Here is a 26164-nt window from a genome sequence, read left to right as displayed (position 1 = left end):
GAAATAATATTTTTGTTATCTTGAGAAGGGGAAAATGCTTTGTTACATAAGGTCTGTAAATTATCCACACCCCCTCACCAAAATAGTGAGAGTTGTGACTACAAATTTTTTTTTTCAATGTTTGTGGAACAATGGATACCACAGAAAAAAGGAGGGGGGAAGGAAATGGTAGTTGTGCAGGTATATTTGTAAAATCTTTCCCTCTCTATAATGAGCAAAAAATTAAACAGAGAAGAAAGTATGTCCAAGCTGAAGCAGAGACTGAAGATAGAAGGCCACATCGAGACTCACTAAGAAACAATTAGAGAGGAAAAGATGCTCACATTGTATGTATGGGATTCAATTAATAGGGAAACAAAGGTTATCCTTATGAAAATGTTCCTCTACTAAGTATATTTCCCAGAGCGCCTTTCATATCCTTATTCCTCAGACTGTAGATAAAAGGATTTAGCATGGGAGTGATCAGAGTATACAATACAGCCACAATAACATCATTGTTATTGGAGTAATTAGATGAGGGAAAAAAGTACAGTCCACTAATTGTTCCATAGTACAGAGCCACCACAGAGAGGTGGGACCCACATGTAGACAAGGCTTTGTAGAGTCCCTTGGTGGAGGGGACCCTAAGGATGGTGGCCCCGATGCAACCATAAGAGACCAGTATGCATGCAAATGGCAGGGTAATGACCACCACTCCCACAGTGAGGATAAACAGCTCATTGACTGTGGTATCTGAGGTGGACAGTTTAAGTAAAGTGGCGAGGTCACAGAAGAAGTGAGGGAGAAGGTTGTCCCCACAGAAAGAGAGACGGGCCAGGAGGAGGGTGTGTAAGATGGCACTACCAGAGGATAGGATCCAGGACACAATTACTAACAGGAGACACAGGCTCTGACTCATAACTGTGATGTAGCGGAGGGGGTGACAGATGGCCACGTACCTGTCATAGGCCATTGAGGTGAGAAGAAAGCTGTCAAGACACCCAAGCATTAAGAAGAAATACACCTGAGAAATGCACCCAGCATACGAGATGGATTGACTCTGTGTCTGCATATTCATGAGCATCTTTGGAGTTGTGACTGATGAAAAAGTGATATCAGTGAAGGCCAAGTGGCTGAGGAAGAAGAACATGGGGGTGTGGAGGCGAGGGTCCAGCCTGATGACCAGGAGGATGAACAGGTTGCCCAGCACTGTGGTCAGATACATGCCCAGGAACAGGGCAAAGAACACACCCTGCTGCTCTGGCTGGATGGGGAGCCCCAGGAGGAGGAACTCAGACAAGTGGCTCTGATTTTCCCTCCCCATGGTCTCTTTTGCTGGAGTTGAAAAAAAGAGATGAAAATGTGGAAGAATGAGAAATCATTATGACTATCACATAATGAAACATACTTTTGAACAAGTCAGTACATGAATCTTAACCTGAATGGCTCATGCTTTTTGCTCCACTAATGGACTAGGAATGGTCTGGATAAAATTGTCCACCTAGAAACCAGCACTCTTTCTTTTGGGGAAACCATGTAACATCAGAATTATTGTTATATCAAATCAGGTTCAAACCCGAGGAGTTCAGGAGTTTATAACAGAAATCTGAGATTATTAATAGAATATTAGATTGCATGGCTATGTCAGTAACCTGTTATTAGAAATACCAGTAGATACTCTACAAGTTGTCTGTTGGCCTTTCTTAACCTTCTGCATACGTCTCACACACTTTAGCTTATACTCTGTTTCATGGATTGGATCAAGATGAGACAACCCAATGGACTGCTCTGTATCTCCCAGAAATTGGGATTTGGAGACTTGGTGAAAACATGTAACTGGTCAAACAAAGGCACTAAAGATAGGAGTCTTTGTCAATAACATAAAAGATCTAGTGACATACCATGTAATATAATCAATTCTTAAAAAAATGCCTTCCCATTCCTCAACATTTTCAATCTGCCATCATTTTTGTAGAGAGATTTTCTTGAGACATGGAGGGAAAAAAAACCGTTTCCCTTCTAAATTCCAAACTTATTTCCTCAGTTCTGACCAGATCATTTTATTCAAGTTTTCAAAACACCAGTAAATGCTTTGACTTCTGCCAGTCATGTTCTGGATCTGCCAAAAAAAAAGAAAAAACTCATCTTAAGTATCTGGCCAATATAATTTACCGAATAACTTTCACAGTCCTAACGTAGGTTTTATGCCAGTGATTCATAACTGATATTTCCTTGTTGTATTCTAACACTTTTAACACTTTGCTAACATTATCATTTTTCTTCTTCACATCAGTTAGATTTGCTCATGTGAATGCTCATGAAATAATAGAGAAAGAGAACATGGTGGTCTGTTGACTAAAAAATAGAATCCACATACTCTATAAGCATATTTACTCTAAAGTTCTCTCTCTCTTTGGGAGCTGAGAAAGTATCTCACAATAGAACTCGTCTTTCATCCTGGGGGTTAACTGAAGTTTACATTATCTACCAGTTCTCCCAATTTGACTCAAGTTATCTCTATAATTTTTATATTCCCCAATTTACTGCATTAAAAAATCCTATTTACTTAATATTATTACCTGAGATGAATTACACATTCAGTGTTGCTAATTATTACTATGCTAGTACTAATCAGTTTATCACAATAAAAGTGCTAACTAACTGTCTATGGGCATTTAGATTGTTTCTAGTATTTTACTATTGCCAATGATACATCATTAGTAACATTGTTCAAATGCCTTTTTCACATTAGCTTATATATCTGTAGGATAAATTCCTAGAAAGGCTATTGGAGGCTGTATAAATTCATGATAGTGATAGATACTGTTAAATTACAACCTGAGGTGATAAGGAAGTCTGTCCTGACAGGTTCTTTAAAATGAGTTCTAGATAATAAAAATCCTGTTGAATAAAGCTTATAAAGACAGGCTTTGTAGTTATGTTGGATAGTACAGGACTGTGGTGTTTGAGGAATAGGTAAAATTCAGGAGCAATGTAAGCACAGGAAACTTACATGGTTGGAGAATTATCAGTCAGCTTATAAGAATTATAAGAATTATAAGTCAGAATTATAAGTCAGCTTATTTAAGACCTTTTCTGCTGTGATTGAAAGCTTTGATTCTATTCTCAGAGCAATAGACACCTATGAAGATATTTAAGTAAAGGACTGAATGAAAAATTCTAGGTTGTATGCTGGCTACTGGATAGAGAACAGATTACATTGATAGCAAGGCAGGAGTGTTAGGAAGAATTTTAACAGGAGGTATTGCAGTAGTTCAGGTACAAAAGAATACCTGCTTATTATACCTGGATCATAACAGCAGAAATGAAGATCATCACAGATTTAGGATAAAATTTAGAGGAAAAGCCAAAAAGACAACAGTGAGGAAGAAAGATAAGTAAGAAGAGATATAGTTTTCCCTATCCTCTCAAAGATTGGCTAGAGGATCAGTTTGAGATAAATTATTCTACATGGAGCTGTCTGTTATATGCTGGTGAGAAAAGTGGTAGAACTACAGGAGGGGTCAATACTACACACTGGACATACGCACAAACATATGCATCACAGTACTGAATAAATTCTACTCCTCCTCTTGCCTCTTAGGTGGTGAGCACATATACCTTCAGCTACAAGGCATGGGAATGTTCTTCCATTCCTCTCTAGAAGACAAAAAGTACACTGAAACAGTAGAGGCTCTAAGGATATTGAAGAAGCCTTGCAAAGGGGAGAATTAAGAGTTCAAAACCAAATAAGATAGATGTTCTAACACACATTTTCTTATAACCCCTGAGCAATGGGAATGGCTTTTAAATTTATGAGTAATGGAGAGGACCAGATTGGGGATGGGAGGGGAACCCCCACTGCTAGTTCCAGGCTAGAGACAAATGGGAAATAATTCCTTCGTTGTCTTTGGTTCCCTTGAGGGAAGAACTGTCTGTTGACAGCAGGAAATAGGAGAGTTCACCCCAGAGGAATAATGGATAATACCCACAAAGCAACATTTAGGAACTTGGTGATTCACAAAGCTTTTTGCTTTCTCAGTTGATATTGGGGAAAATGTGTTTCAGAGTCTATAACAAACCAAACTGGAGCTTGAGTGAGTTAACCAAAGTCTCTTCTTTCTGGATTCCATGTTATTTTAAGAACACCAGAAACACTTTAATACTCTTGTTCTCTGAACAAAAGATTGAGGGATTTTATGTCTTGTCACCACAACTGTACCCTGGGGAATGGACTACAGTTTGTTTACACATTATGATTAAGTTGATGATTTCTTAAGTTTGAATACAGTCTAACAACCCTGCATTCTTACTCCCTGCAACTACATTTAATTTTTTTGCATCATATTTTACATCCTTTTATTTTGAACATCCCTGAACTACCTATTGTGACTATAGATGATTCTACTGCTTTTTCCTTTACTCTTTCTACCAGCTTTATGACTGGAGATTCTATTATTTTTATTGGAGTAGAATTGCATTACAATGTTGTGTTAGACTCTGCTGTACAATGAAGTGAATCAGCTACATGTATGTGTATACTCTCCCTCTTGGGCCTCCCTCCCACCCATCTAGGTGTTACAGAACCCTGAGCTGAGCTTCCTGTGCTTAATGACAGGTTGTCACTAGCTGCCCATTTTACATGTATATATTTTTACTCTATGTTTGCCTTTACCAACAAGATTTTTCATTTTATCATTTTCATTTTTCCAGTTACGGTTTTTTCTGCTTAGAGAAGTCCCTTTACTATTTCTTGAAAGTCATTTTAGTCTTTTAGCTTTGGCTTGTCTGTAAAATTCTTTGTCTCTCTTTCAAATCTGAACAATAGACTTGTTGAATATAGTAGCCTTGGTTGTAGTTTTCTCTTTCCAAACTTTGAATATGTCATGTTACTTCCTTTTGGACTGCAAAGTTCCTGCTGACAAATCAGCTGCTAGTCTTATATACATAATGAGCTGCTTCTCTCTTACTGCTTTTTTAAACGAGATTTACTTATTTTATTATTTCTGACTGTGCGTGGTTCTTGATTGCCGCACGCAGGCTTTCTCTAGTTTCATTGAGGGAGGCTCCTTTCGTTGCAGCACACAGGTCTCTCATTGTGGTGGCTTCTCTTATTGCAGAGCACGGGCTCAGTAGTTGTGGTGCATTGGTTTAGTTGCTCTGAGGCACGTGGGATCTTCCCTGCTGCTTGCATTGCAAGATGGAGTCTTAACAACTGGACCACCAGGGAAGCCCTCTCTTATTGCTCTTTACATTCTCTCGTTATCTTTGATTCTTGTCACTTTAATTATGTGTCTTTGTATAGAGTCTCTATACTTCCTGGATCTAGATACCTGTTTACTTCCCCTGGTAAAAGAGTTTTCAGAAATTATTTCTTTAAATAAGTTATTGACTCTTTCTCTCTCTCTTTTCCTTCTGGGACCCCTATAATGTGAACGTTAAGTTGTCCCAGAAATCTCTTAACTCATCCACACTTTAAAAAATTCCTTGTATTTTTTTTTTCTTTTCGCCTTGGTGATTTCCACTTTCTTGTGTTATCTAATCTATTGATCCATTGATTCCTTCTAGTGTATTTTTATTTCAGTTTTTGTACTCTTAGATCTGTTTTGTATTCTTTTATCTCTTTATATTTTCTAACTCATAAGCATCTCACCATGTTCATCTATTCTTTTCTTAATTTCATTGAGCATCTTTAAGATTCCTGGAAGAAATATCAACAACCTCAGATATGCAGAAGGTACCACCCTAATGGCAGAAAGAAAAGAGGAACTAAAGAATCTCTTGATGAAGGTGAAAGAGGAAAGTGAAAAGGTTGGCTTAAGACTCAACACTCAGAAAACTAAGATCATGGCATCCAGTCCCATCACTTTATGGCCAATAGATGGGGAAAAAGGAAACAGTGACAGACTTTATTTTCTTGGGCTCCAAAATCACTGATGATGATGTCTGCAGCCACAAAACTAAAAGACGCTTGCTCCTTGGAAGAAAAGTATGACAAACCTAGACAGTGTGTTAGAAAGCAGAGACATCACTTTGCTGACAAAGGTCCATCTAGTCAAAGCTATGGCACTTCCAGTAGTCATGTGTGGATGTGAGAGTTAGGCCATGAAGAAGTCTGAGTGCCTAAAAACTGATGCTTTTGAACTGTGGTGTTAGAGAAGACTCTTGAGAGTCTCTTGGACTGCAAGGAGATCCAACCAGTCAATCCTCAAGTAAATCAACCTTGAATATTCATTGGAAAGACTGATGCTGAAGCTCCAATACTTTGGCCATCTGATGTGAAATGACCCTGATGCCGGGAAAGATTGAGGTCAGGAGGAGAAGGGGGCGACAGGATGAGATGGTTGGATGGCATCACTGACTTAATGGACATGAGTTGAGCAAACTCTGGGAAATGGTTAAGGACAGGGAAGCCTGGCATGCTGCAGTCCATGGGGTCACAAAGGGTTGGACATGACTTAGCAATTAAATGACAGTGACCATTACCTTATCTCCACTTTCCTTAGTTCTTCTGGGCCTTTGTCTTGTTCCTTTTTTTGGAATATATTCTTCTGTCTCCTCTTCTGCCTAATTCTCTGTGTTTATTTCTATGTATTAGGTACATTGGTTATGTTTCCCAGTATTGGAGAAGTAATCCTACATAGAGATGTACCATGTGCCTAACAGCATGCTACCCCCTGGCCATCTAAGCTATATGTTCTAGGGCTGCCCCCTATGAGGGCTGTGTGAGTCCTTCTGCTGTGGAAGGACTGGCTATTGTAGGGAATTTGTAGGTAAGAGTGGTCCCTTATCCAATTGGCTGCTTGGCTCTTCTTCATGTGTTGGCTGCTGGCTCCAACTGGGCGGGGCCAGGTCTGGTGTGACTACTAAGTCATCCCTGGGTTGGTGTCAGCCCACTGGTGGGGGTAACTAGGCCACTGGCTATTGAGGGATCTGGGACTGGTGGTTGGGTAAACCTCTGGTGCTAATGGACTAATGGCACTAATGGGAGAACCCCCACATGGCACTTGCCAGCAGCGGTCTTCTTATGGTAGAACAAGCTTCTACGAATGGCTGCTGCCAGCATCTATGCTCACAGATGGAGTCCTAGTTGGTTGGCTCTTGTCTCTCTGGGAGGTTCTCCAAGATCAGCAAGTGAATCTGAGGTGTTCCTTTCAAATTATTATCTCTGCATGGGGACTCAGAGGATGTGAAATTTAGCATGTGCCCTTTCAAAGTAGAGTTTCTCTTTCCTACAGCCCTCTCCCACATGCAAGCCCTGCTGGCTTTCAAAGCCAGACATTCTGGGAGCCTGTCTTCCCTGTGCAGAACCTCCAGGCTGGGGAGCCTGATGTGGTCCTTGGACTCCTGGCTTTTAGGCGAGAACTTCTTCAATTGTGATTATTCTTCCTTTTGTGGGTCCCCTCTCCAGGGGTATGGATTTTGACAATATCACATCTCTACCCCTCCTACTTGTCTCACTGTTTCCTTCTTTATATATTTAGTTGTGGAAAATCTTTCCTGCTAGTCTTCAGGCCATTATCTTAGATAATTGCTCTGTAAATAGCTGTAATTTTGGTGTGTTTGTGGGAGAAGAGGAGCTCAGGGTCTTCTTACTCTGCCATCTTGGCCACCATGCATCTTTATTTCTTCTTTTTGTAGATAAGAGCATATCTTAATCTGTTTCAGCTACTGTATCAGAATACCAAAGACTGGGTAGCTTAAGCCACAAACATTGTTTTCTCATAGTCCTGGAGGCTGGGGAGTTCAAGACCAAGATGTTAACAGACTTGGTGTCTGGTGAGAGCCTGCTTCCTAGTTCATAGACAGTCATCTTTTTGCTGTGTCCTGACTGAGCAAAGGGGGTAAGGGAACTCTCTGGGGTCTCTTTTTCAGGGCACTGATACCATTCATGAGGGCTCCACCCTCATAACCTAATTAACATTAAATATCATCATGCTGGGGAATAGGTTTCAATGTATGAGTTTTGGAAGGACACAAGTAAATACTAATTATGCAGTCAGTTCAGCTCAGTTCAGTCACTCAGTCATGTCCGACTATTTGCGACTCCATGAACAGTAGCATGCAAGGCTTCCCTGTCCATCACCAACTCCTGGAGTTTACCCAAACTTATGTCCATTGAGTCGGTGATGCCATACAACCATCTCATCCTCTGCTGTCCCCTTCTCCTCCTCCCCTCAATCTTTCCCACCATCAGGGTCTTTTCCAATGAGTCAGTTCTTCACAGCAGGTGGCCAAAGTCTTGGAGTTTCAGCTTTAAGATCAGTCCTTCCAGTGAACACTCAGGATTGATCTCCTTTAGGATGGACTGGTTGGATCTCCTTGCAGTCCAAGGGACTCTCAAGAGTCTTCTCCAACACCACAGTTCAAAAGCATCAATTTTTCGGTGCTCAGCTTTCTTCACAGTCCAACTCTCACATCCATACATGACCACTGGAAAAACCATAGCCTTGACTAGATGGACCTTTGTTGGCAAGGTAATGTCTCTGCTTTTTAATATGCTGTCTAGGTTGGTCATAACTTTCCTTCCAAGGAGTAAGCGTCTTTTAATTTCATGACTGCATTCACCATCTGCAGTGATTTGGAGCCCCCCAAAAATAAAGTCTGACACTGTTTCCACTGTTTCCCCATGTATTTGCCATGAAGTGATGGGACCCAATGCCATGATCTTAGTTTTTTGAATGTTGAGCTTTAAACCAACTTTTCACTCTCCTCTTTCACTTTCATCAAGAGGCTCTTTAGTTCTTCCCTTTCTGCCATAAGGGTGGTGTAATTTGCATATCAGAGGTTATCGATATTTCTCCCAGAAATCTTGACTCCAGCTTGTGCTTCTTCCAGCCCAGCATTTCTCATGATGTACTCTGCATATAAGTTAAATAAGCAGGGTGACAATATATAGCCTTGATGTACTCCTTTTCCTATTTGGAACCAGTCTGTTGTTCTATGTCCAGTTCTAACTATTGCTTCTTGACCTGCACACAGGTTTCTCAAGAGGCAGGTCAGGAGGTCTGGTATTTCCATCTCTTTCAGAATTTTCCACAGTTTATTGTGATCCACACAGTCAAAGGCTTTGGCATAGTCAATAAAGCAGAAATAGATATTTTTCTGGAACTCTCTTGCATTTTCAATGATCCAGAGGATGTTGGCAATTTGATCTCTGGTTCCTCTGCCTTTTTTAAAACTAGCTTGAACATCTGAAAATTCACGGTTCACATATTGCTGAAGCCTGGCTTGGAGAATTTTGAGCATTACTTTACTAGCGTGTGAGATGAGTGCAATTGTGTGGTGGTTTGAGCATTCTTTGGCATTGCCTTTCTTTATGCAGTAGATTGTAATAATTCCCTCTGAACATTTCACTTTATTTCACTTGCTTTGACTGGTTTTCCATCTCAAATTAAACTATTTAACACTGCTACCAGGGTGACTGGGGCTTCCCAGGTGCTTCAGCAGTAAGGAATCCACCTGCAATGCAGGAGTCACAGGAGATACAGGTTTGAATCCTGGATTGGGAAGATCCCCTGAAGGAGGGCATGGCAAACCACTGCAGTATTCTTGCCTGGAGAAAACCATAGACAAAGGATCCTCTTGGGCTACAGACCATAGTGTCGCAAAGAGTTGATACAACTGAAGCTACTTAGTATACATGTCCCAAGGTGACTTACCTATTTTTCTTTTCTCTGAAATTTTGGATATATATTTGAAGGTTATTTTCTATATTTTTCAAATCAATAACAGTTATGACTATTTACTTCTTTCTCAGTATTATTTCAAACCAAGGTTTTCTTGTTTCTGATATTCTTGGGCCTCTGACTTCTTGTAGGGTTAAGCCATGGGAGGAGATTTTAGGTTGAGATTTCCTCTTCTCTGCCAGACTAGGGTTTGTTTTGCCTTTGTCCCTGTACCTATAGGTTGTAGTTCATCTCAAGTAGCCTCTTTCTCACAGCTAGAATACTCATGGCTTATACTAAGAGTGGTGCCATAGTAAAGAATCTCCCTACTAATGCAGGAGATGCAAGAGACGCAGGTACGATCCCTGGGTAAGGAAGATCCCTGGACTAGGAAATGGCAACCCACTCCAGTATTCTTGCCTGGAAAATTCCATGGATAGAGGAACCTGACTGGTTACAGTCAATGCGGTCATGAAGAGTCAGATACGACTGAGTGCATTAACTATGCTGACAGTGCTTTCACATCTTCTGTGTTCATAACTATGAATGGTGACTCCTTCTTACTATATGAGTGCATAATTGTTTGTTGTCAGGACCCTACATAAAATAGTAACTGAGAGCAGGCATTGTCCTTGTTAAAGGACAGACAGACTAAAACCAGAATTCTGAGATTGGGTTGCTCATATATTTGAAAAGCTCCTGAGTCACCTTCATGACAATGAGTGGTGGATAACCTTTGGGATATGGTAGCATCCTGATTGCTCAAATTATCACTGGTGGTGGCTGGATACATAATAAAGATGGAGGACAAAGCATTGGAAGATCAAGTCACTATGGCATAGAGTCATTAATGTAACACAATAATCACAATATTTATGGGGTGGGATTGCTGATTCTGACTACCCAAAGAGTATGTAGAAGTCAGCAAAAAACCCAAAGACTTAATGTAAGTACAAGCATCAGAGTGCCCCTGCTGCTGCTGCTGCTGCTGCTAAGTCGCTTCAGTTGTGTCCGACTCTGTGTGACCCCACAGATGGCAGCCCACTAGGCTTCTCTGTCCCTGGGATTCTCCAGGCAAGAATATTGGAGTGGGTTGCCATTTCCTTCTCCAATGCATGAAAGTGGAAAGTGAAAGTGAAATCTCTCAGTCTTGTCCGACTCTTCATGACCCCATGGACTGAAGCCTACCAGGCTCCTCTGCCCATGGGATTTTTCAGACAAGAGTACTGGAGTGGATTGCCTTGCCTTCTCTACAGAGTGCCCCTAGAGCACCCTAAATAGAAGCATTTCTCTTTACCTCGGGTGTTTGACTGTGACTGAGAATCTGACCGAAACTATGTTGTAAAGATTGTAATGTTCATAGATTAAGTTCTTAACACTGCCAGTTTTATCATACTAGTATAAAGGCTCTGGTTGGAAAGTAGAGTAAAAATTATTAATCTTTGTTTCATTAAAAATCTTGGAGGCAAGCTTAAAAATGTTACCATGAAATATGCTCTTTAGTTTTTCAAAAAAGAGATGTTCTTTATCAGAATTGTTTTATTCTTTTATAAGAATTTTTAGGATTAGGGTATAATGACATATAAATTATATTGGTTTTAGGTGTACAACATAATGATTTGATATTTAATATTTACATATTATAAAATAATCACCACAATAAGCCTAGTTAACATTTGTCCTCATACATAGCTCCAAAAATATTTTTTCTTGTGATGTGGACATTTAAGATCTGCAGTCTTCAGTTCAGTTCAGTTCAGTCGCTCAGTCATGTCTGACTCTTTGCGACCCCATGAATCGCAGCACGCCAGGCCCTCCGTCCATCACAAACTCCTGGAGTTTACTCAAACTCATGCCCATCGAGTCGGTGATGCCACCCAGCCATCTCATCCTCTGTTGTCCCCTTCTCCTCCTGCCCCCAGCCCCTCCCAGCATCAGAGTCTTTTCCAACGAGTCAACTCTTTGCATGAGGTGGACAAAGTATTGGAGTTTCAGCTTCAGCATAAGTCCTTCCAATGAACACCCAGGACTGATCTCCTTTAGGATGGACTGGTTGTATCGCCTTGCAGTCCAAGGGACTCTCGAGAGTCTTCTCCAACACCACAGTTCAAAAGCATCAATTTTTTGGCGCTCAGCTTTCTTCACAGTCCAACTCTCACATCCATACATGACCACTGGAAAAACCATAGCCTTGACTAGATGGACCTTTGTTGGCAAAGTAATGTCTCTGCTTTTTAATATGCTATCTAGGTTGGTCATAACTTTCCTTCCAAGGAGTAAGTGTCTTTTAATTTCATGACTGCAGTCACCATCTGCAGTGATTTTGAGCAACTTTTGAATATGTGATATAATATTATTATTAATAATTATAGTCACCATGCTGTACATTACACTCTCAGGACTTCTTCATTTTAAAACTGGAAAATTACACCTTTGGACTCCTTTTGCCCGTTTCATGCACATATATACATACAATTATCGTCTTCATCCATTCACTCACTGATGGACACTCAGGTTGTTTCCATATCTTGGCTCTTGTAAATAATGCTGTAATGAATATTTGGATGCATATATCTCTTTTAAAATTACTGTTTTTGTTTTCTCTGGAATAAATTTGTATAATTTTTTTCAAATAAATATTACTTGGATAACATCCCAGATGTGAAATTACTGGATTCTATGGTAGCTTTATTTTTGATTTTTTGAGGAACCTCTATACTGGTTTCCACAGCGGCTTCACCAAATTATATTCCCACCAACAGTACACAACCATTCCCCTTTCTCCACATTCTTGCCAACACATATTACTGTTGTCTTTTTGATAATATCCATTCTAATGGGAGTGAGGTGATATCTCATTATGGTTTGATTTGCATTTTCCCAATGTCCACCAGCAATGCAGGAGATCCAGTTTCTATCCCTGGGTTAGGAAGATCCTCTGGAGAAGGAAATGGCAACCCACTCCAGTATTCTTGCTTGAGAAATCCCATGAACAGAGGAGCCTGGTGGGCTACAGTCCATAGGGTCACAAGAGTTGGACATGACTTAGTAACAAAACCAATGATTAGTGATGTTGAGCATCATTTCGTGTGCCTATTGGCCACCTGTATGTCTTCTTTGGAAAAATATCCATTTCATATCCTCTGCTCATTTTTTAATTGGATTGTCTGATTGTTTTTAATCTAGTTGTATAAATTCTTTATAATTTGGGGGGATATTAATCCCTTTTCAGATACACTATTTGCAAATATTTTCTTCCATTGTTAGGTTGCCTCTTCATTCTGTGGAGATTTCCTTTGCTGGGCAGAAGCTTTATAAATTGATGTAGTACCACCTGTTTACTTTTGCTTTGGTTGCCTTTGCTTTTGGTGTCAAAATTTTTAAAAATCACCATCAAAAACAGTGTCTAGGAGATTGTAGCCTATGTCATTTTCTAGGATTTTAATGGTTTCAAGTCTATGTTCAAGTCTTTAATCCATTTTGAGTTAATTTTTGTACTTGTTTTTGGAGTATAAGATAGTAATCCAATTTCACTCTTTTTCATGTGGCTGTCCAGTTTTCCTAACACTATTTATTGAAGAGACTGTCCTTTCCCCATTGTATATTGTTGGTACTTTTTTGGTAAACTTAATTGACCATATACATGTAGGTTTGTTAATACTTCCAGTCTCTCTATTCTGTTCCACTACGTCTATGCATCTGTTTTAAGCTAATGTCATACTGTTTTTATTACTATAACTTTGCAATATAGTTAGAAATCATGATATGTGCTGCTACAAGTGTTTTTTTCCTTCAAGATTGCTTTGGCTATTCAGGGTCTTTTGTGAATCCAAAACCCAAAGTAGGCAAAACAAAGAAAATGATAATAAAAAAGCAGAAATATGTGAAGAGAAAACCGAAAAAGCAATATATAATAACAATAAAACCAAAAATTTGTTCTTTGAAGAAAATAAAATTTGTCAACCAAGCTGATTAAGAAAAAAGACACAAATTGAAACAGTAGGTAAAGGTGAAGGGAGGGCAGGCTTACAAAAGCATATGAGGAAACTGTTCAGTGTGACCTTTGAGGATTATAGATATGATTGTTATCTTGATTATGGTAATTGTTTCACATGTGGATGTCAAGATACCTACAGTTGAACATTTAAAAACTATATGTCAATTACACCGCAATAAAACTGCAAATGAAAATGAAGAAATAAGACATGCAGGAGTCCCCTTGGACAATAGAGAAATTTTCCATTGAGACCCCCCTCCCCATTATCTTAATTAACCCAATTTTCATATCAGGGAAGACTTTCCACACAAATGTATTTCACAAAGAAATTAACATGGAAATATGTTTTTTTTTTCCATCTTCATTTTCCAAGAAGATTCCTTTGGAAATAAGCTATTTTTCCATCCAGCTACTATCTAAAGGATGGGAGATCAGAGTTACACCTGCCATATTGTAATGTCTCATTAAGGGATGATTCTTTGTGTTTGGTTTCGGTCCACATTTCATTATCTACAAGGCTCCCAAGGATAATTGCAAAACTTTGGCAAAATTTTACTCTTGTGTTCTACCATATAAATTCTCTATAGCAATTCCCAGTATAGGTACAAAAGTGAAAGTGTTAGTTGCTCAGTCGTGTCCGACTCTTTGCGACCCCATGAACTGTAGCCCACCAGGCTCCTCTGTCCATGAAATTCTCCAGGCAAGAATACTGGACTGGGTTGCCATTTCCTTCTCCAGGGAGTCTTCCTGACACAGGGATCAAAACAGTGTCTCTGGCAATGCAGGCAGATTCTTTACCATCTGAGCCACCAGGAAAGTCCAGTGTAGGTACAGGTGTTTTTAAGATACAAATCTTGACTCAGTTTTATGTGCTTCTCTTAATCACTTAGTCCAAGTGTCCTCAACCTCGACTGTGCATTAGAATCAACTGTCAGAAGTTTGATATTGTGTTTAGACTTTGAAAATCCATAAGAAGCATTTAATTGATCAGATGATCCTATAGCTAAAGTAGCATTTTGAATGTTCCTACCCTAAACTTACAAGTTAAGTTGAGACAGCTATAGAAAAAAAATATGATAAAAATTGAGAGTGAAACTAAGTTGATTGTTAAAATATGGGTTATTATTAATTTTATACAGCCATTTTAAGAGTGATCTAATTACCAACACCACTGTTTCACAAACATTGATACAAACTCATATAAGAGGTTCACATAAACACTACAAAGGATAACCATTTCCAAACCACAGCACATTTGACATTTCTAATATTCTCAACATAGGCATCAGAAACTTAAAGAATGAGAAGACATAGCTGTTTAAAATGCCTAACAAATCTAAATAGCAAATAAATTAGCAGTCAAAACTTCTTTTTCTTTGAAGAGGAAACATATGTATCGAAGTAGGGATTTTTTTGGTCTACCCATAACTATAAGTCAATAGTGTAATTGTAAAAGATGACATTTCCTACTCATGACTTAAAAGACACTTGGTGCTTTGAAGACAACTAAGATGATGGTGCTCTAATGTTGCCAGATCTCAAGGCTTATGAAACATAAAAGAGACATAAAATAAAGCTAAAACAAAAAGAAGTTGGTTTAAAATGACACAGGTGGTTACAACAAATAGCACTTGGTGTGTCTATGCCTGGAATTCACTGGTTTCAGGAGGAGCAAACAGAAAAGAACAAGCAACACAAGTGGCTGGAAACATGGGAGTGCAGTGGATACCAGCAACAGGGATGGTCTTCGGCATGGTTTTCCATGGAGGAATGTCTGACACCGGTGCCATTCATTGAAGGAAGAACTGAAACGGTGAAGTATGGCTACTTAGAGAAGAAGATCCCCCTCCTGGAAAGTCTCCTGAGAGCCCTCTTCATGTCTCTGTTCCTCAGACTGTAGATGAAAGGGTTCAGCATGGGTGTGACCACTGTGTACATCACTGAAGCTATTATGTTCTTGTCATTAGAGGTGCTGGATGAGGGTAAAGTATAAAGTCCAATAATTGTTCCATAAAATAGGAAAACCACAGAGAGGTGGGAGCCACATGTGGACAATGCTTTGCAGATCCCCTTGGTGGAAGGGACCTTCAGGATGGTGACCCCGATGCGGCCATATGAGATCAGGATGCATACTAGTGGGAGGACAATGACGGCCACTCCTACTGTGAAAATGGCCAGCTCATTGAGGGATGTGTCTGAGCAGGAGAGCTTCAGCAGGGCATCAAGGTCACAGAAGAAATGGGGGATAGTGTGGTCAGCACAAAAGGACAGCCGGGTCAGGAGGAGGGTGTGACATAGGGCGCTGGCACTGGAGAGAATCCAGGACACAGTTACTAGTAAGATGCACAGCCCCTGTCCCAAGGTGGTAGAGTAGTGGAGAGGGTGGCAGATGGCCACGTACCTATCATAGGCCATTGAGGTGAGCAGGAAATCATCCAGATCAGTAAAAAAGAGGAAGAAATATGTCTGTGTTACACACCCTACATAGGAGATGGATTGATGCTGAGTCTGCATGTTCATGAGCATCTTAGGGACGGTGACAGATGAGAAGGAGATGTCAGTGAGGGCCAAGTGGCTGAGGAAGAAGTACATGGGGGTGTGGAGGCGAGGGTCCAGCCTGATGAGCAGGATGATGAGCAGGTTACCCAACACTGTAGTCAGGTACATGCCCAGGAACAGGGCGAAGAACATGCCCTGCTGCTCTGGCCGGATGGGGAGCCCCAGGAGGAGGAATTCAGAAATGCTGCTCTGGTTCTCCCTCCTCATGCTCCTTGTCTCTCTGCTTAGATTGGAAATGTCCCAGATGATAAATCATGATAACAACAATCACTGTAGGGCTATCTACTTTCCACTGAGGAATTCCTCAGGATATTCCTCACATGCTATCACCTCAATCCCCACCCTCCCCCAGTGGAGCAGGAGGAAGTTATCAGAGCTCCAATGAGCAAAAATTGCCCTTCAGTGTATACCAGGGGAAACTTATTTATTTGTTTAACAATATGAGAGACAAGTTAAGTTCTATCAGGAGACTCTTTGCTGGAGAAAACAAAGACAGAGAAAGACCCTTCCTTCAGGGAGTTCATATGCTCAGGAGTAGCCTCTTCAGAAACTTGCTCAGTTCATTGTATTTGTGATGAGATTTCTAGTGGGTTCTGACTCCAAGACTTTCTAGTTATTTGCATCAACTTACTCTCTGCCAGCTTCATTTTGAACCTCTACCAATACTCACAGTAGAAGAATTAAATGATTCAGTGTGAGTTATGATATTAGTACAATGTTCACATAGTAAGGGCAGAGATACATCATTTAATATCTTCACACCAGCGTGAGTATCCAGATAGATCCTGGATTAATCTTCAGAAACCCATTCGTTACACCAGGAATGGGAGGAGACCAGGTAGCTGATCTCAAAGCTGTGCTAATCTACATGGACTCCTAATGTCCCAAGGGAGATGCAGAGACACAGACACACACACACACACACACACACACACACACACACCCTAGACCCTGTGGTTAATTTCCTGATAGAACTTAACTTGATGCATTTTGTTTAATTTGGAGCAAAATAAATTGTATTTCACCCATCTCCATTGTTGTTCATTTCCCTGCATCTACCTTTAGTGAATCAAATTGCCTCAATCTAGGTAGTCATATGCAGTGAGGCACTGGAACATTTGCCCTAGGATATCAGAGATGGTAGATGCTATATGATAAGTGATGCCTATTAGAATTAATATTTATCTGATTTCTATGGCTAGTCCCCACTATCAGTCATAATGTAATTGACATTTACTGAGCATGGGGTCTACTATGCACCAGAATCCAAAATAAATGGATTTTAGTATACACATCATGTGTGTGTGATGCTCAAGCTAAGAGATGCTAAGAAACCAGCCCTTGATCACACAGCCAGTAACTGTGAGAGTCATCACTCTACTCAACTTTTTATTAAGTCTCTACTCTTATTTACATACTCTCCCTTCCCTTATTTAATTGATCAGAAGAGCAATGCCTTTGAGACATGTTATTTCAGTCTTTGAAAGAGGATTTCTATGCTCAATATGACCTCAACCACCAGTGCACCCATCTGCCATCCCTCATACCTATATCCATTTAGATTCCCACAGCCTACACTGTACAAATGGCTTCCATATGCTTTCAATTATATGCAATCAGCATACATTTTGTGTCTGAGAAAGAGCGAAAACAGTGACTTATTTTCTTTCATTCTACTAATGTGAGAAGTGCGTCACTTACAAAATGTATTTGGTGGTAGAACTTGAGAAGGAGCGAAAACAGTGACTTATTTTCTTTCATTCTACTAATGTGAGAAGTGCATCACTTACAAAATGTATTTGGTGGTAGAACTTGATCTCGAAGTCTGCTGATACTCTGTTCATTAGGGACAGACTTCCCATTTGGGGGTAGGGGAATGGGTAATGGAATTAAAATACCCAAATGCCTAGAAGGGGCTTCACAGGTGGTGCTAGTGGTAAAGAACCCACCTGCCAATGCAGGAGACATAAGAGACATGGGTTAAATTCCTGTGACAAGAAGATCCCCTGGAAGACAGCAGGGCAACCCACTCCAGTGTTCTGCCCTGGAGAATCCCATGGACAGAGGAGCCTGGCAGGCTATAGTCCATAGGGTTGCAAAGAGAAGGACACAGCTGAAGCAACTTAGCATGCATGATGCATGCCTAGAAGAGGAAACTGACATTAACACACAGGACTGCATATCTGATAGTAGTAGATTCTTATTCCAAACCAAGGTGATTCTCAGGAACACAAGGACACTAGGAGGAAGGAGGTGACCTCCCACCCTATGGGCTCTGGATGCTTATTGACAATTTTTGGGTGAAACCTCAACCAAGCGCTCTGGCTTCTCTGGAAGGGAGAGTGCTGGATGGGGTGACCAGGAAGCCTGAAGCAGGCACAGAGCTGCCTGTCAAGAAGTGAACCAGAAGAAAGGAAGCATTCATCATGTGTTTAAATGGCAATGTGAGAGATACTCAGGACTGAAGCTGTAACCTAATGTTTGGGAGAGAATCTTTGCATGAACTTTCTGTTCTAACTGACATGACATACTCTCCCATGTTAGAGTTACCCGAAGAAGAGCCAGGGACATTAGCCTCAATCTTGGAAATAATATGCAGCTGGCTATGTCTTACTACATGCCTGACATGCAGACAATATTTCATAGCATATTGTTACCTTATTTTACATTTAAGGCTGCAGGCCTCAGAGAGATCAAATGTTAAGCCCAGAAAACTATTGCATGGCACCACCAGATTCCTAGGGCACCAGAACCTGGACACTGAACCAGGTTACCATGCTCCTAAAGTGTCAATATGAACAATACTGAAGGCCCGAGTGGGACATGTTTAGGGCTCTGGGCACATTATAGGAAAAGTCAACTGCAGCAATAGGTCTTGAGGAGGATCCAATTTGAAAGTGCCTTGGTGGATTCTGGTCTGAATCAAGAGGAACACCGAAAAGACTGTCCTATACTCAGGCACACATGTGCGTGTATACACAAACACACCTACACACACACACACAGCTTTACTAGAATTTAATCCCTTGCATTTCCCGTATCACTTCTGGGTGAATTTAGTAGAGATGTGAGTCTGTTAAATACAGTACAGACACCTCTACACCTGTAATTTCTCTCTTTCTCCCACACGTATACTTCACAACACACATACTGTTAAATGGTAATTTCCTATTCTCTCTGACATATGCATGCCATGGATGAAGATGATCAGGGTACAAATCTGTTTCACAGAAAGTTCATAAATAAGCATTCTCTCATAGAGCAAAGCACACATAACATACAAAGAGTCCCACAAAGAACTGACAAAAAAACATGTAATAGAAATGCATATGTACAGGCACTCCCAGACAATCACAAATATTCAAATCACAACAACACAGAGAGTCACACAAACACTTCACAGGCAACATAGATTTAACCACTAAAGCACATACACTGCTCATATATTTCTAGCCATGCCTGGTCAATGCACATCCCAGGTGGAGATTTTCCATATATGAGTCAGCAACACACATATAGAAAACACAGAACATGCACACTCAGTCTCATAATCACACACAGTTTACACGAGCCCCTTCTGACCCATGTTTGTTATCAATATGCTCAAATACCTTCTGCTCTGGGATATTACCTTAGTCCTTGCTTTCTTTCCAACAGATCCAGGAGCCAAAGGACTAGATACAGCCTCTGTGGTTCAGGGACTGTAATAGACTTGCATGTCTATTTATCAGTAACAGAACAATGGGCAGGAGGCTTTTATTTTATAGCAGAAGGAAGACATGAGGGAAAAACACCCAGGATCATCAATAAAGAAACAGTCAATGTGGGCTAATTGAACAACATTCCTGCTGGCCTCTAGGGGAGGGGCCTGTGCAGGGGCCAGAGGTGCTGAAACCCTGGAGTCCCTGGGGACAGTGTTTCTGATGTTGGTGATAACTTGGTCTCCTTTCTGTCTGATATGCTTGTTTCAGGTGGTGGCAAAGGGACCAAAGTCAGTCTTGGGCTTCAAAAATGTTCATGGAGATAAAGTAAACCTGCTCCCATGTCAGATCACGGTTCCTGGACCTCTGGCACAAGCCATGCCCAGAATTCACTGGTTTCCCCACTGCCTGGAGAGTCTCCTATAGAGCAGGGGCTGAGCCTTGCTCAGAAGATTGAAGAACAGAAGAATGTACCCCATAGGTCATGACAAAGACACTGTTGAAATTGATTTTGGACTCCGTCACTTACTGTGAGCTCCTAAATAAGAGCTCCTAAACAATATAATTCAGTTCTACAGTATTCAGCCTGAAATGTAACTTGGGGTTATGAATCGTACCTTCCTCAAGAGGTTGTTGTGAGGATTAAATGAGATAATACACATTAGCATTCTTATTGCAGTGCCTGGTACATGAAAATGTATAGTAATTGTTAGGGGATATCAGCAATAATTTTTACATCTCAGGACATTTAATTAACTTCATGTATTCATGTGTTCTTTCTGATATATATTGACTAAAGACTTTACAAAGGTGACAAGCTAGGCTGTGGAACACAGAGTGAATAAAATACAAACATACTGGAGTGGGTAGTCTTTCCCTTTTCCAGGGGATCTTCCCAACCTAGGGATCAAACACAGGTCGCCTGCATTGCAGGCAGATTCTTTATCACCTGAGCCACCAGGGAAGTACATGTTATCTGGTATAGCTTGCAGTTTAAGGGGAGGAAACAAAAACCCAAAACAAAACAAGTCTACATAGTAAAACAAGAACACAAAAAATCAAAATAGTACAATCTATGACTTGGCAGTTGGTAAAAATCATCATGGTGTTAACAGATCAGGATAGGGATATGAGAAATGACTAGAAACACATTTAAGCAAAGTGGTCAGAGTAGGCATCCTGAAAAAGTTAGATATGGGTAAAAAATAGTTGATTCGAATGAGAGTGTTTTCATAACATTTAATGAAAGGAGGAAGAAACTTCTTTCTGAGGAGGAAGCTTCACACTCCAACAAATAATTTATTAAATCTGTAGAGAACTGACTAATATACTAATCTACACTTTGCCTTGCCATTCTCAATCAACCCACCATCACAGTTGCCACCACCATCATTGCTGGGATGGCCACCTCCAGGATTCTCCATCTCTCAAAAATGCATGATTTTCTAGGTCCTGCTCAAGGCTGTGTATCATTTTAAGAAGCTTCCCAAATTATCAGCCTGAGACACACACATTTGCCTCCAAATATGATGAGGTTCGTTTATTCTGACCCTAAAAAGTTGCATGTATGCCAAAGACACCTTGGTTGATGTTTCTCTTTGTTCAGCTGCCTAACACAGGCCTGCCCACATAGACGGGCTCAGTAATAGTTATAATCAGCAGATCAGCTCCCTTTCTACAGACAAAGGAGTAACAAAGCTAAATCAAAATCCAAAATACTGACAATGCTAAATGCTGGTGAGGATGTGGAGCAATAAGAACCCTGGTTCAGTGCTAGTAGGAATACAAATTGGTACAGCCACTTTGGTAGACCCCTGTTTGTCTGAGGTCTAGAGGCTAGGAAGTCCAAGATCAAGGTGCCATCTGTTCATGTGTATGTCAAAATATCTTCAGTTGAACTTTTAAAAACTGTATGTCAATTACACCCCCAATAAAACTGTAAATAAAAATGAAAAATTAGAAATAAGCCGGAGTCCCCAAACAACAGAAATATTTTCCATTGAGACCTCCCCCCCCCGCCGCCATTATCTTAATTAACACAATTTTCACGCTAGGGAATACTTTCCACACAAAGACATTTCACAGAAATATTAAACGTGAAAATATGTTTTTATCCATCTTCATTTTTCAGAGCAGATTCCTTTGGAAGCCTGTCTTTTGCAGTCAGCCACTATCTAAAGAGATCAGAGTTATATCTGCCTTATTGCAATGTCTCATCAAGCAATGATTCTTTGTGTTCGGTTTTGGTTCATATTTCATTATCTACAAGGCTCCCAAGGATAAGATGCTCTTTCAGCTGTGGCAAAACTTTGGCAAAAATTTCCTCCTGGATTCTACCATAAAAATTCTCTATAGAATTCCCAGTGTAGTTGTAGACATTTATTTTTTAGAATATGTATCTTGATTCAGTTCCCTGTGCTTTTCTTAATCACTATAGTCCAAGTATCATCATCTAGTATTCTTGACATAGGCATCAGAAACTTAAAGAATGAGAAGATACAGCTTTTAAAAATGTTATTTTTTAAAATAACATTAAAATTAAAAAATTGTTATTTGCTCTAACACATTCAAAGAGCAAATAAATTTGCAGTCAAATTTTCTTTTTCTTTAAAGAGGAAACATGTATCAAAATAAGGGGTCTTTTTGCCTGTTCATAACTATAAGTCAATAGTGTAATTGTTAAAGATGACACTTTCTACTCATGACTTAAGAGACATTTGGTGCTTTGAAGATAGTGAAACGATGGTGCTTTAGTGTGTTGCCAGATCCCAAGGCTTATGAAACAGAAAGAGACAAAAAATAAAGCTCAAGGAAAAAGAAGTTGGTTCAAAAAACACAGATGGTTACAACAAATAGCACTGTCTGTGTGTTTATGCCTGGAACTCACTGGTTTCAGGAAGAGCAAACAAAAGAACAATAAAGCAAGTGGCAGGAAGCAGGGACGCACAGTGGGCATGGCAACAGGCTGGTCCTTGGCATAGACGTCCACGGGGGAGTCTCTGACAGGTGCCATTTGGTTCTTCAGAATCAGAAGCTGAGAAGGTGAGGTATTGTTACTTAGAGAAGAAGATCTCCCTCCTGGAAAGTCTCCCGAGAGCCCCCTTCATGTCCCTGTTCCTCAGACTGTAGATGAAAGGGTTCAGCATGGGCGTGACCACTGTGTACATCACTGAAGCAATCATGTCTTTGTCACTGGAGTTGTTTGATGGTGGGAAAATGTACAGAACCATAATTGTCCCATAGAATAGGAAAACCACAGAGAGGTGGGAGCCACAGGTGGACAAGGCTTTGTAAATCCCTTTGGTCGAGGGGACCCTCAGAATGGAGACCCCAATGCGGACATAAGACACTAGGATGCCAGTGAGTGGTATGATGATTCCCAGTGCCCCCACAGTGAAGATGACCAACTCATTGAGGGAGGTGTCTGAGCAGGAGAGCTTAAGGAGGGCAGCAAGATCACAAAAGAAATGAGGGATTGTGTTATCAGCACAGAAGGACAGCCGGGCCAGGCTAAGCGTGTGGGACATTGCACTGCTACAGGAGAAGATCCAGGACACAGCCACCAGTGAAATACACAGGTTTCCTCGCATGATGGTGGTGTAGTGGAGAGGGTGACAGATGGCCACGTACCGGTCGTAGGCCATCACTGCAAGAAGAAGATTATCAACACAACCAAAAAATATGAAAAAATACATCTGTGTTACACACCCTGCATAGGGGATTGATTGATCCCGAGTATGCATGTTTATCAGCATCTTAGGGACAGTGACAGATGAAAAGGAGACATCAGTGAGGGCCAAGTGGCTGAGGAAGAAGTACATGGGGGTGTGGAGGCGAGCGTCCAGCCTGATGAGCAGGATGATGAGCAGGTTGCCCAGCACCGTGGTCAGGTACATGCCCAGGAACAGGGTGAAGAACGCGCCCTGCTGCTCTGGCCGGATGGGGAGCCCCAGGAGGAGGAACTTGGACACGCTGCTCTGATTTTCCCTCCTCATGCTCCTCTCCTGTCTGCTGGGGATGAAGGATACAGGGAAATGTCAGAAGCTTGACCACACTAGGGTCTCAAAGTTACTCTCAGAGAAAAAGAATTTTCTCCTAAATTTCTTTTATTACCTAGTATTGCCAAAGCAAGCGACACATCCTCAATGCTCAATATGGTTCCTTTTGATGAAAACCAGAGCACATTCATTCTTCAATTTTCTTCTTAATTAACCATGCTTCTGGCATTAAGATTTTGAGTGGAGATACAGGAATAAACAGGACACACAGGATCGCTTCTCTTTGGATACTAACCCTCTAGGGAACATCTGCCAAAGGACTGACCAACATTATGGACCTGAAGCCAGATTCCTCGTGTTGCGATCCTGCCCCCACCTCATTTTAGCTAAATGACTTGGGTTGCTAAATCTCCCTTGGCCTCACATGTGCCTCTATAATGCAAAGATACTAACATCACACAGTCATAGAGTTAATAAGAGCATTCTATTTCAATGCATATTAATATCTAAGAACAGTGTCCTACATAAAATACATACAAAATTTTCTCAATTATTTTTTGTGATAGGACAAGTAGCCAAAAAACTCAGTATCAAATTCAAGGATTTAATAAAACAGTATTATGAGATGGTCAGCACAAAGGTCCAAGAAACTGGCCTAAAATTTGCATCTATCTGAGCACACACACACTAAGGTGAACAGAATTCAGATATCACTGGGGTCAGTTCCCTGGTAGAACTTGTCTTAATGCATGTTTATCTTCTGGCCAAGAAATAAACCTTCTTTCTGTACATGTATCTCCATCCATTTCTGGTGCTTCATGTTGGCTCAGATCTGAGTGTTCATAGGTAGGAAGACACCTGAGATCTGAGATCTGGTTTCTGAGAGCTGAGAGATACTGAAGGATTGGAGGGTCTATTAGAATTCAGTTACCTGACTGACCATTCACTACTTCCCAAAATTGATCTTCACACTGGATAATTACTGACATTGAATGAACACTATATCAAACTAAAACATTTTTGGAAAATAGCCTCACTAAATTTTTTCAACAGTCCTAAGAGGTAGGTGTTATTAAACTTCATTGTAAACATACTGAGAAGTATTAGGAAGCTAGCATGGTCAAACAGTAACTTCTATAGTCACAATTGTCTCTTGTGTTTTTTTAAATGTATTGGAATCTCTGCTCTTATGACTCTACTATTTCTCTTTCTCTTTAGTTAGACAGAATAGGCAGGATCTTAAGAAATGTTATTTCAAAATTTGAAGGATTCTCTCTGCTCAGATAACTGTCAATACTCAAATTCCTGCAGCCCTTTAGTTTGTAAATGGCTTTTATTTGCTTCATTTTTGTTCAGTCCATCAGTGTTTATTTGTATCTGGAAAATAGTAATTTTTCACCATCATTTCACTAACAGGAGTAGTGAAATAAATTAAATAATCTCACATGGATACTGTATAGTGGAGCCTGCACTCAAAGGTTGATTTTCTGATAATATTTTCACTAAAGAGAGGACCCACTCATTTATTTTTATGGGTGGTAGAGATGTGAAATATGAAAAGTTAAAGTGAAAAGGTAAAATACGCTTGGGAGAGAAAAATAAACATTAACATTGTGTAAGGATCTCTCACTAGATGCTTGCTCCCGACCAGGAAGTTGCTCGAGGTCATTAACTTACTCAGTTCATATGGCAGAAGAAGGGTCCGGCTCTGGACTATTCTGCCAAGGACTGCCTTCTCCCTGAAAGTTGCTAGGTCAGACTTAACCCAGGATCACAAAGATCTCCTGAAGGAGAAACAGAGCACATAATGACAACAAGGAGCTGGGAATAATACAGAAGTGGCTCTATGATTCCATCAACACCATGTGGAAAGAGGTGGTCATGGAATTGCTCAGTAATAAAGAGAAGTGGCAACCTGGGGGAGTGCGGCCTGGAGAAGGTTGGGAAAGAGCCTATGGATGGGCTTAATTTTCCTGTCTTCATACCAAATTTTGCCTCCTGATTAGTGGAGAAACGGAGGGTCAGGTGTCCTAGCCTCCATGAGTCTACAATTTACTATTGAATAAGAGCTTGCAATGTGTCTAGAATGTCTGAAGCACCTTGCATACAAGATCTTTCAGCAATCATCAGGATTCCATGGACACTAGAGGATGCTGAGCATCACCAAGGCCAAATCCAAAGCTATTAAGTGGGGGAAAGACAAAGATTTGAATGTAGACATTTGTGACATCAGAAATGAGCATTTTGTTTCTAAAATGTATT

The 26164-nt window shown here is 40.5% G+C and overlaps 3 protein-coding genes across 3 annotated transcripts; all 3 read right to left on the bottom strand.

Moving 5' to 3' along the window:
- Window positions 1-367: 367 nt before the first annotated feature.
- On the bottom strand, window positions 368-1303 carry LOC110146682 (olfactory receptor 1J21-like). Its single transcript, XM_020907619.2, has one exon. The coding sequence runs from the start codon at window positions 1301-1303 to the stop codon at window positions 368-370; it is 936 nt and encodes a 311-aa protein (XP_020763278.2).
- A 14165-nt stretch (window positions 1304-15468) lies between these two features.
- Window positions 15469-16410, bottom strand: LOC139037315 (olfactory receptor 1J4-like). Its single transcript, XM_070473733.1, has one exon. It carries the CDS (start codon window positions 16408-16410, stop codon window positions 15469-15471), a length of 942 nt encoding a protein of 313 aa, XP_070329834.1.
- A 6547-nt stretch (window positions 16411-22957) lies between these two features.
- LOC110146686 (olfactory receptor 1J4-like) lies at window positions 22958-23908 on the bottom strand. Its single transcript, XM_020907622.2, has one exon. The coding sequence runs from the start codon at window positions 23897-23899 to the stop codon at window positions 22958-22960; it is 942 nt and encodes a 313-aa protein (XP_020763281.1). The 5' UTR covers window positions 23900-23908.
- Between the last annotated feature and the right edge of the window lie 2256 nt (window positions 23909-26164).

Source organism: Odocoileus virginianus, chromosome 2, assembly GCF_023699985.2.
Source record: "Odocoileus virginianus isolate 20LAN1187 ecotype Illinois chromosome 2, Ovbor_1.2, whole genome shotgun sequence".
NCBI classification, from domain to species: domain Eukaryota; kingdom Metazoa; phylum Chordata; class Mammalia; order Artiodactyla; family Cervidae; genus Odocoileus; species Odocoileus virginianus.
This window is presented reverse-complemented; position numbering and strand designations above follow the sequence as displayed.

Bases quoted from the DNA above. Each gene is read 5' to 3' on its own strand.
- LOC110146682 (XM_020907619.2), bottom strand. From the start codon at position 1,303: ATGGGGAGGGAAAATCAGAGCCACTTGTCTGAGTTCCTCCTCCTGGGG.
- LOC139037315 (XM_070473733.1), bottom strand. From the start codon at position 16,410: ATGAGGAGGGAGAACCAGAGCAGCATTTCTGAATTCCTCCTCCTGGGG.
- LOC110146686 (XM_020907622.2), bottom strand. From the start codon at position 23,899: ATGAGGAGGGAAAATCAGAGCAGCGTGTCCAAGTTCCTCCTCCTGGGG.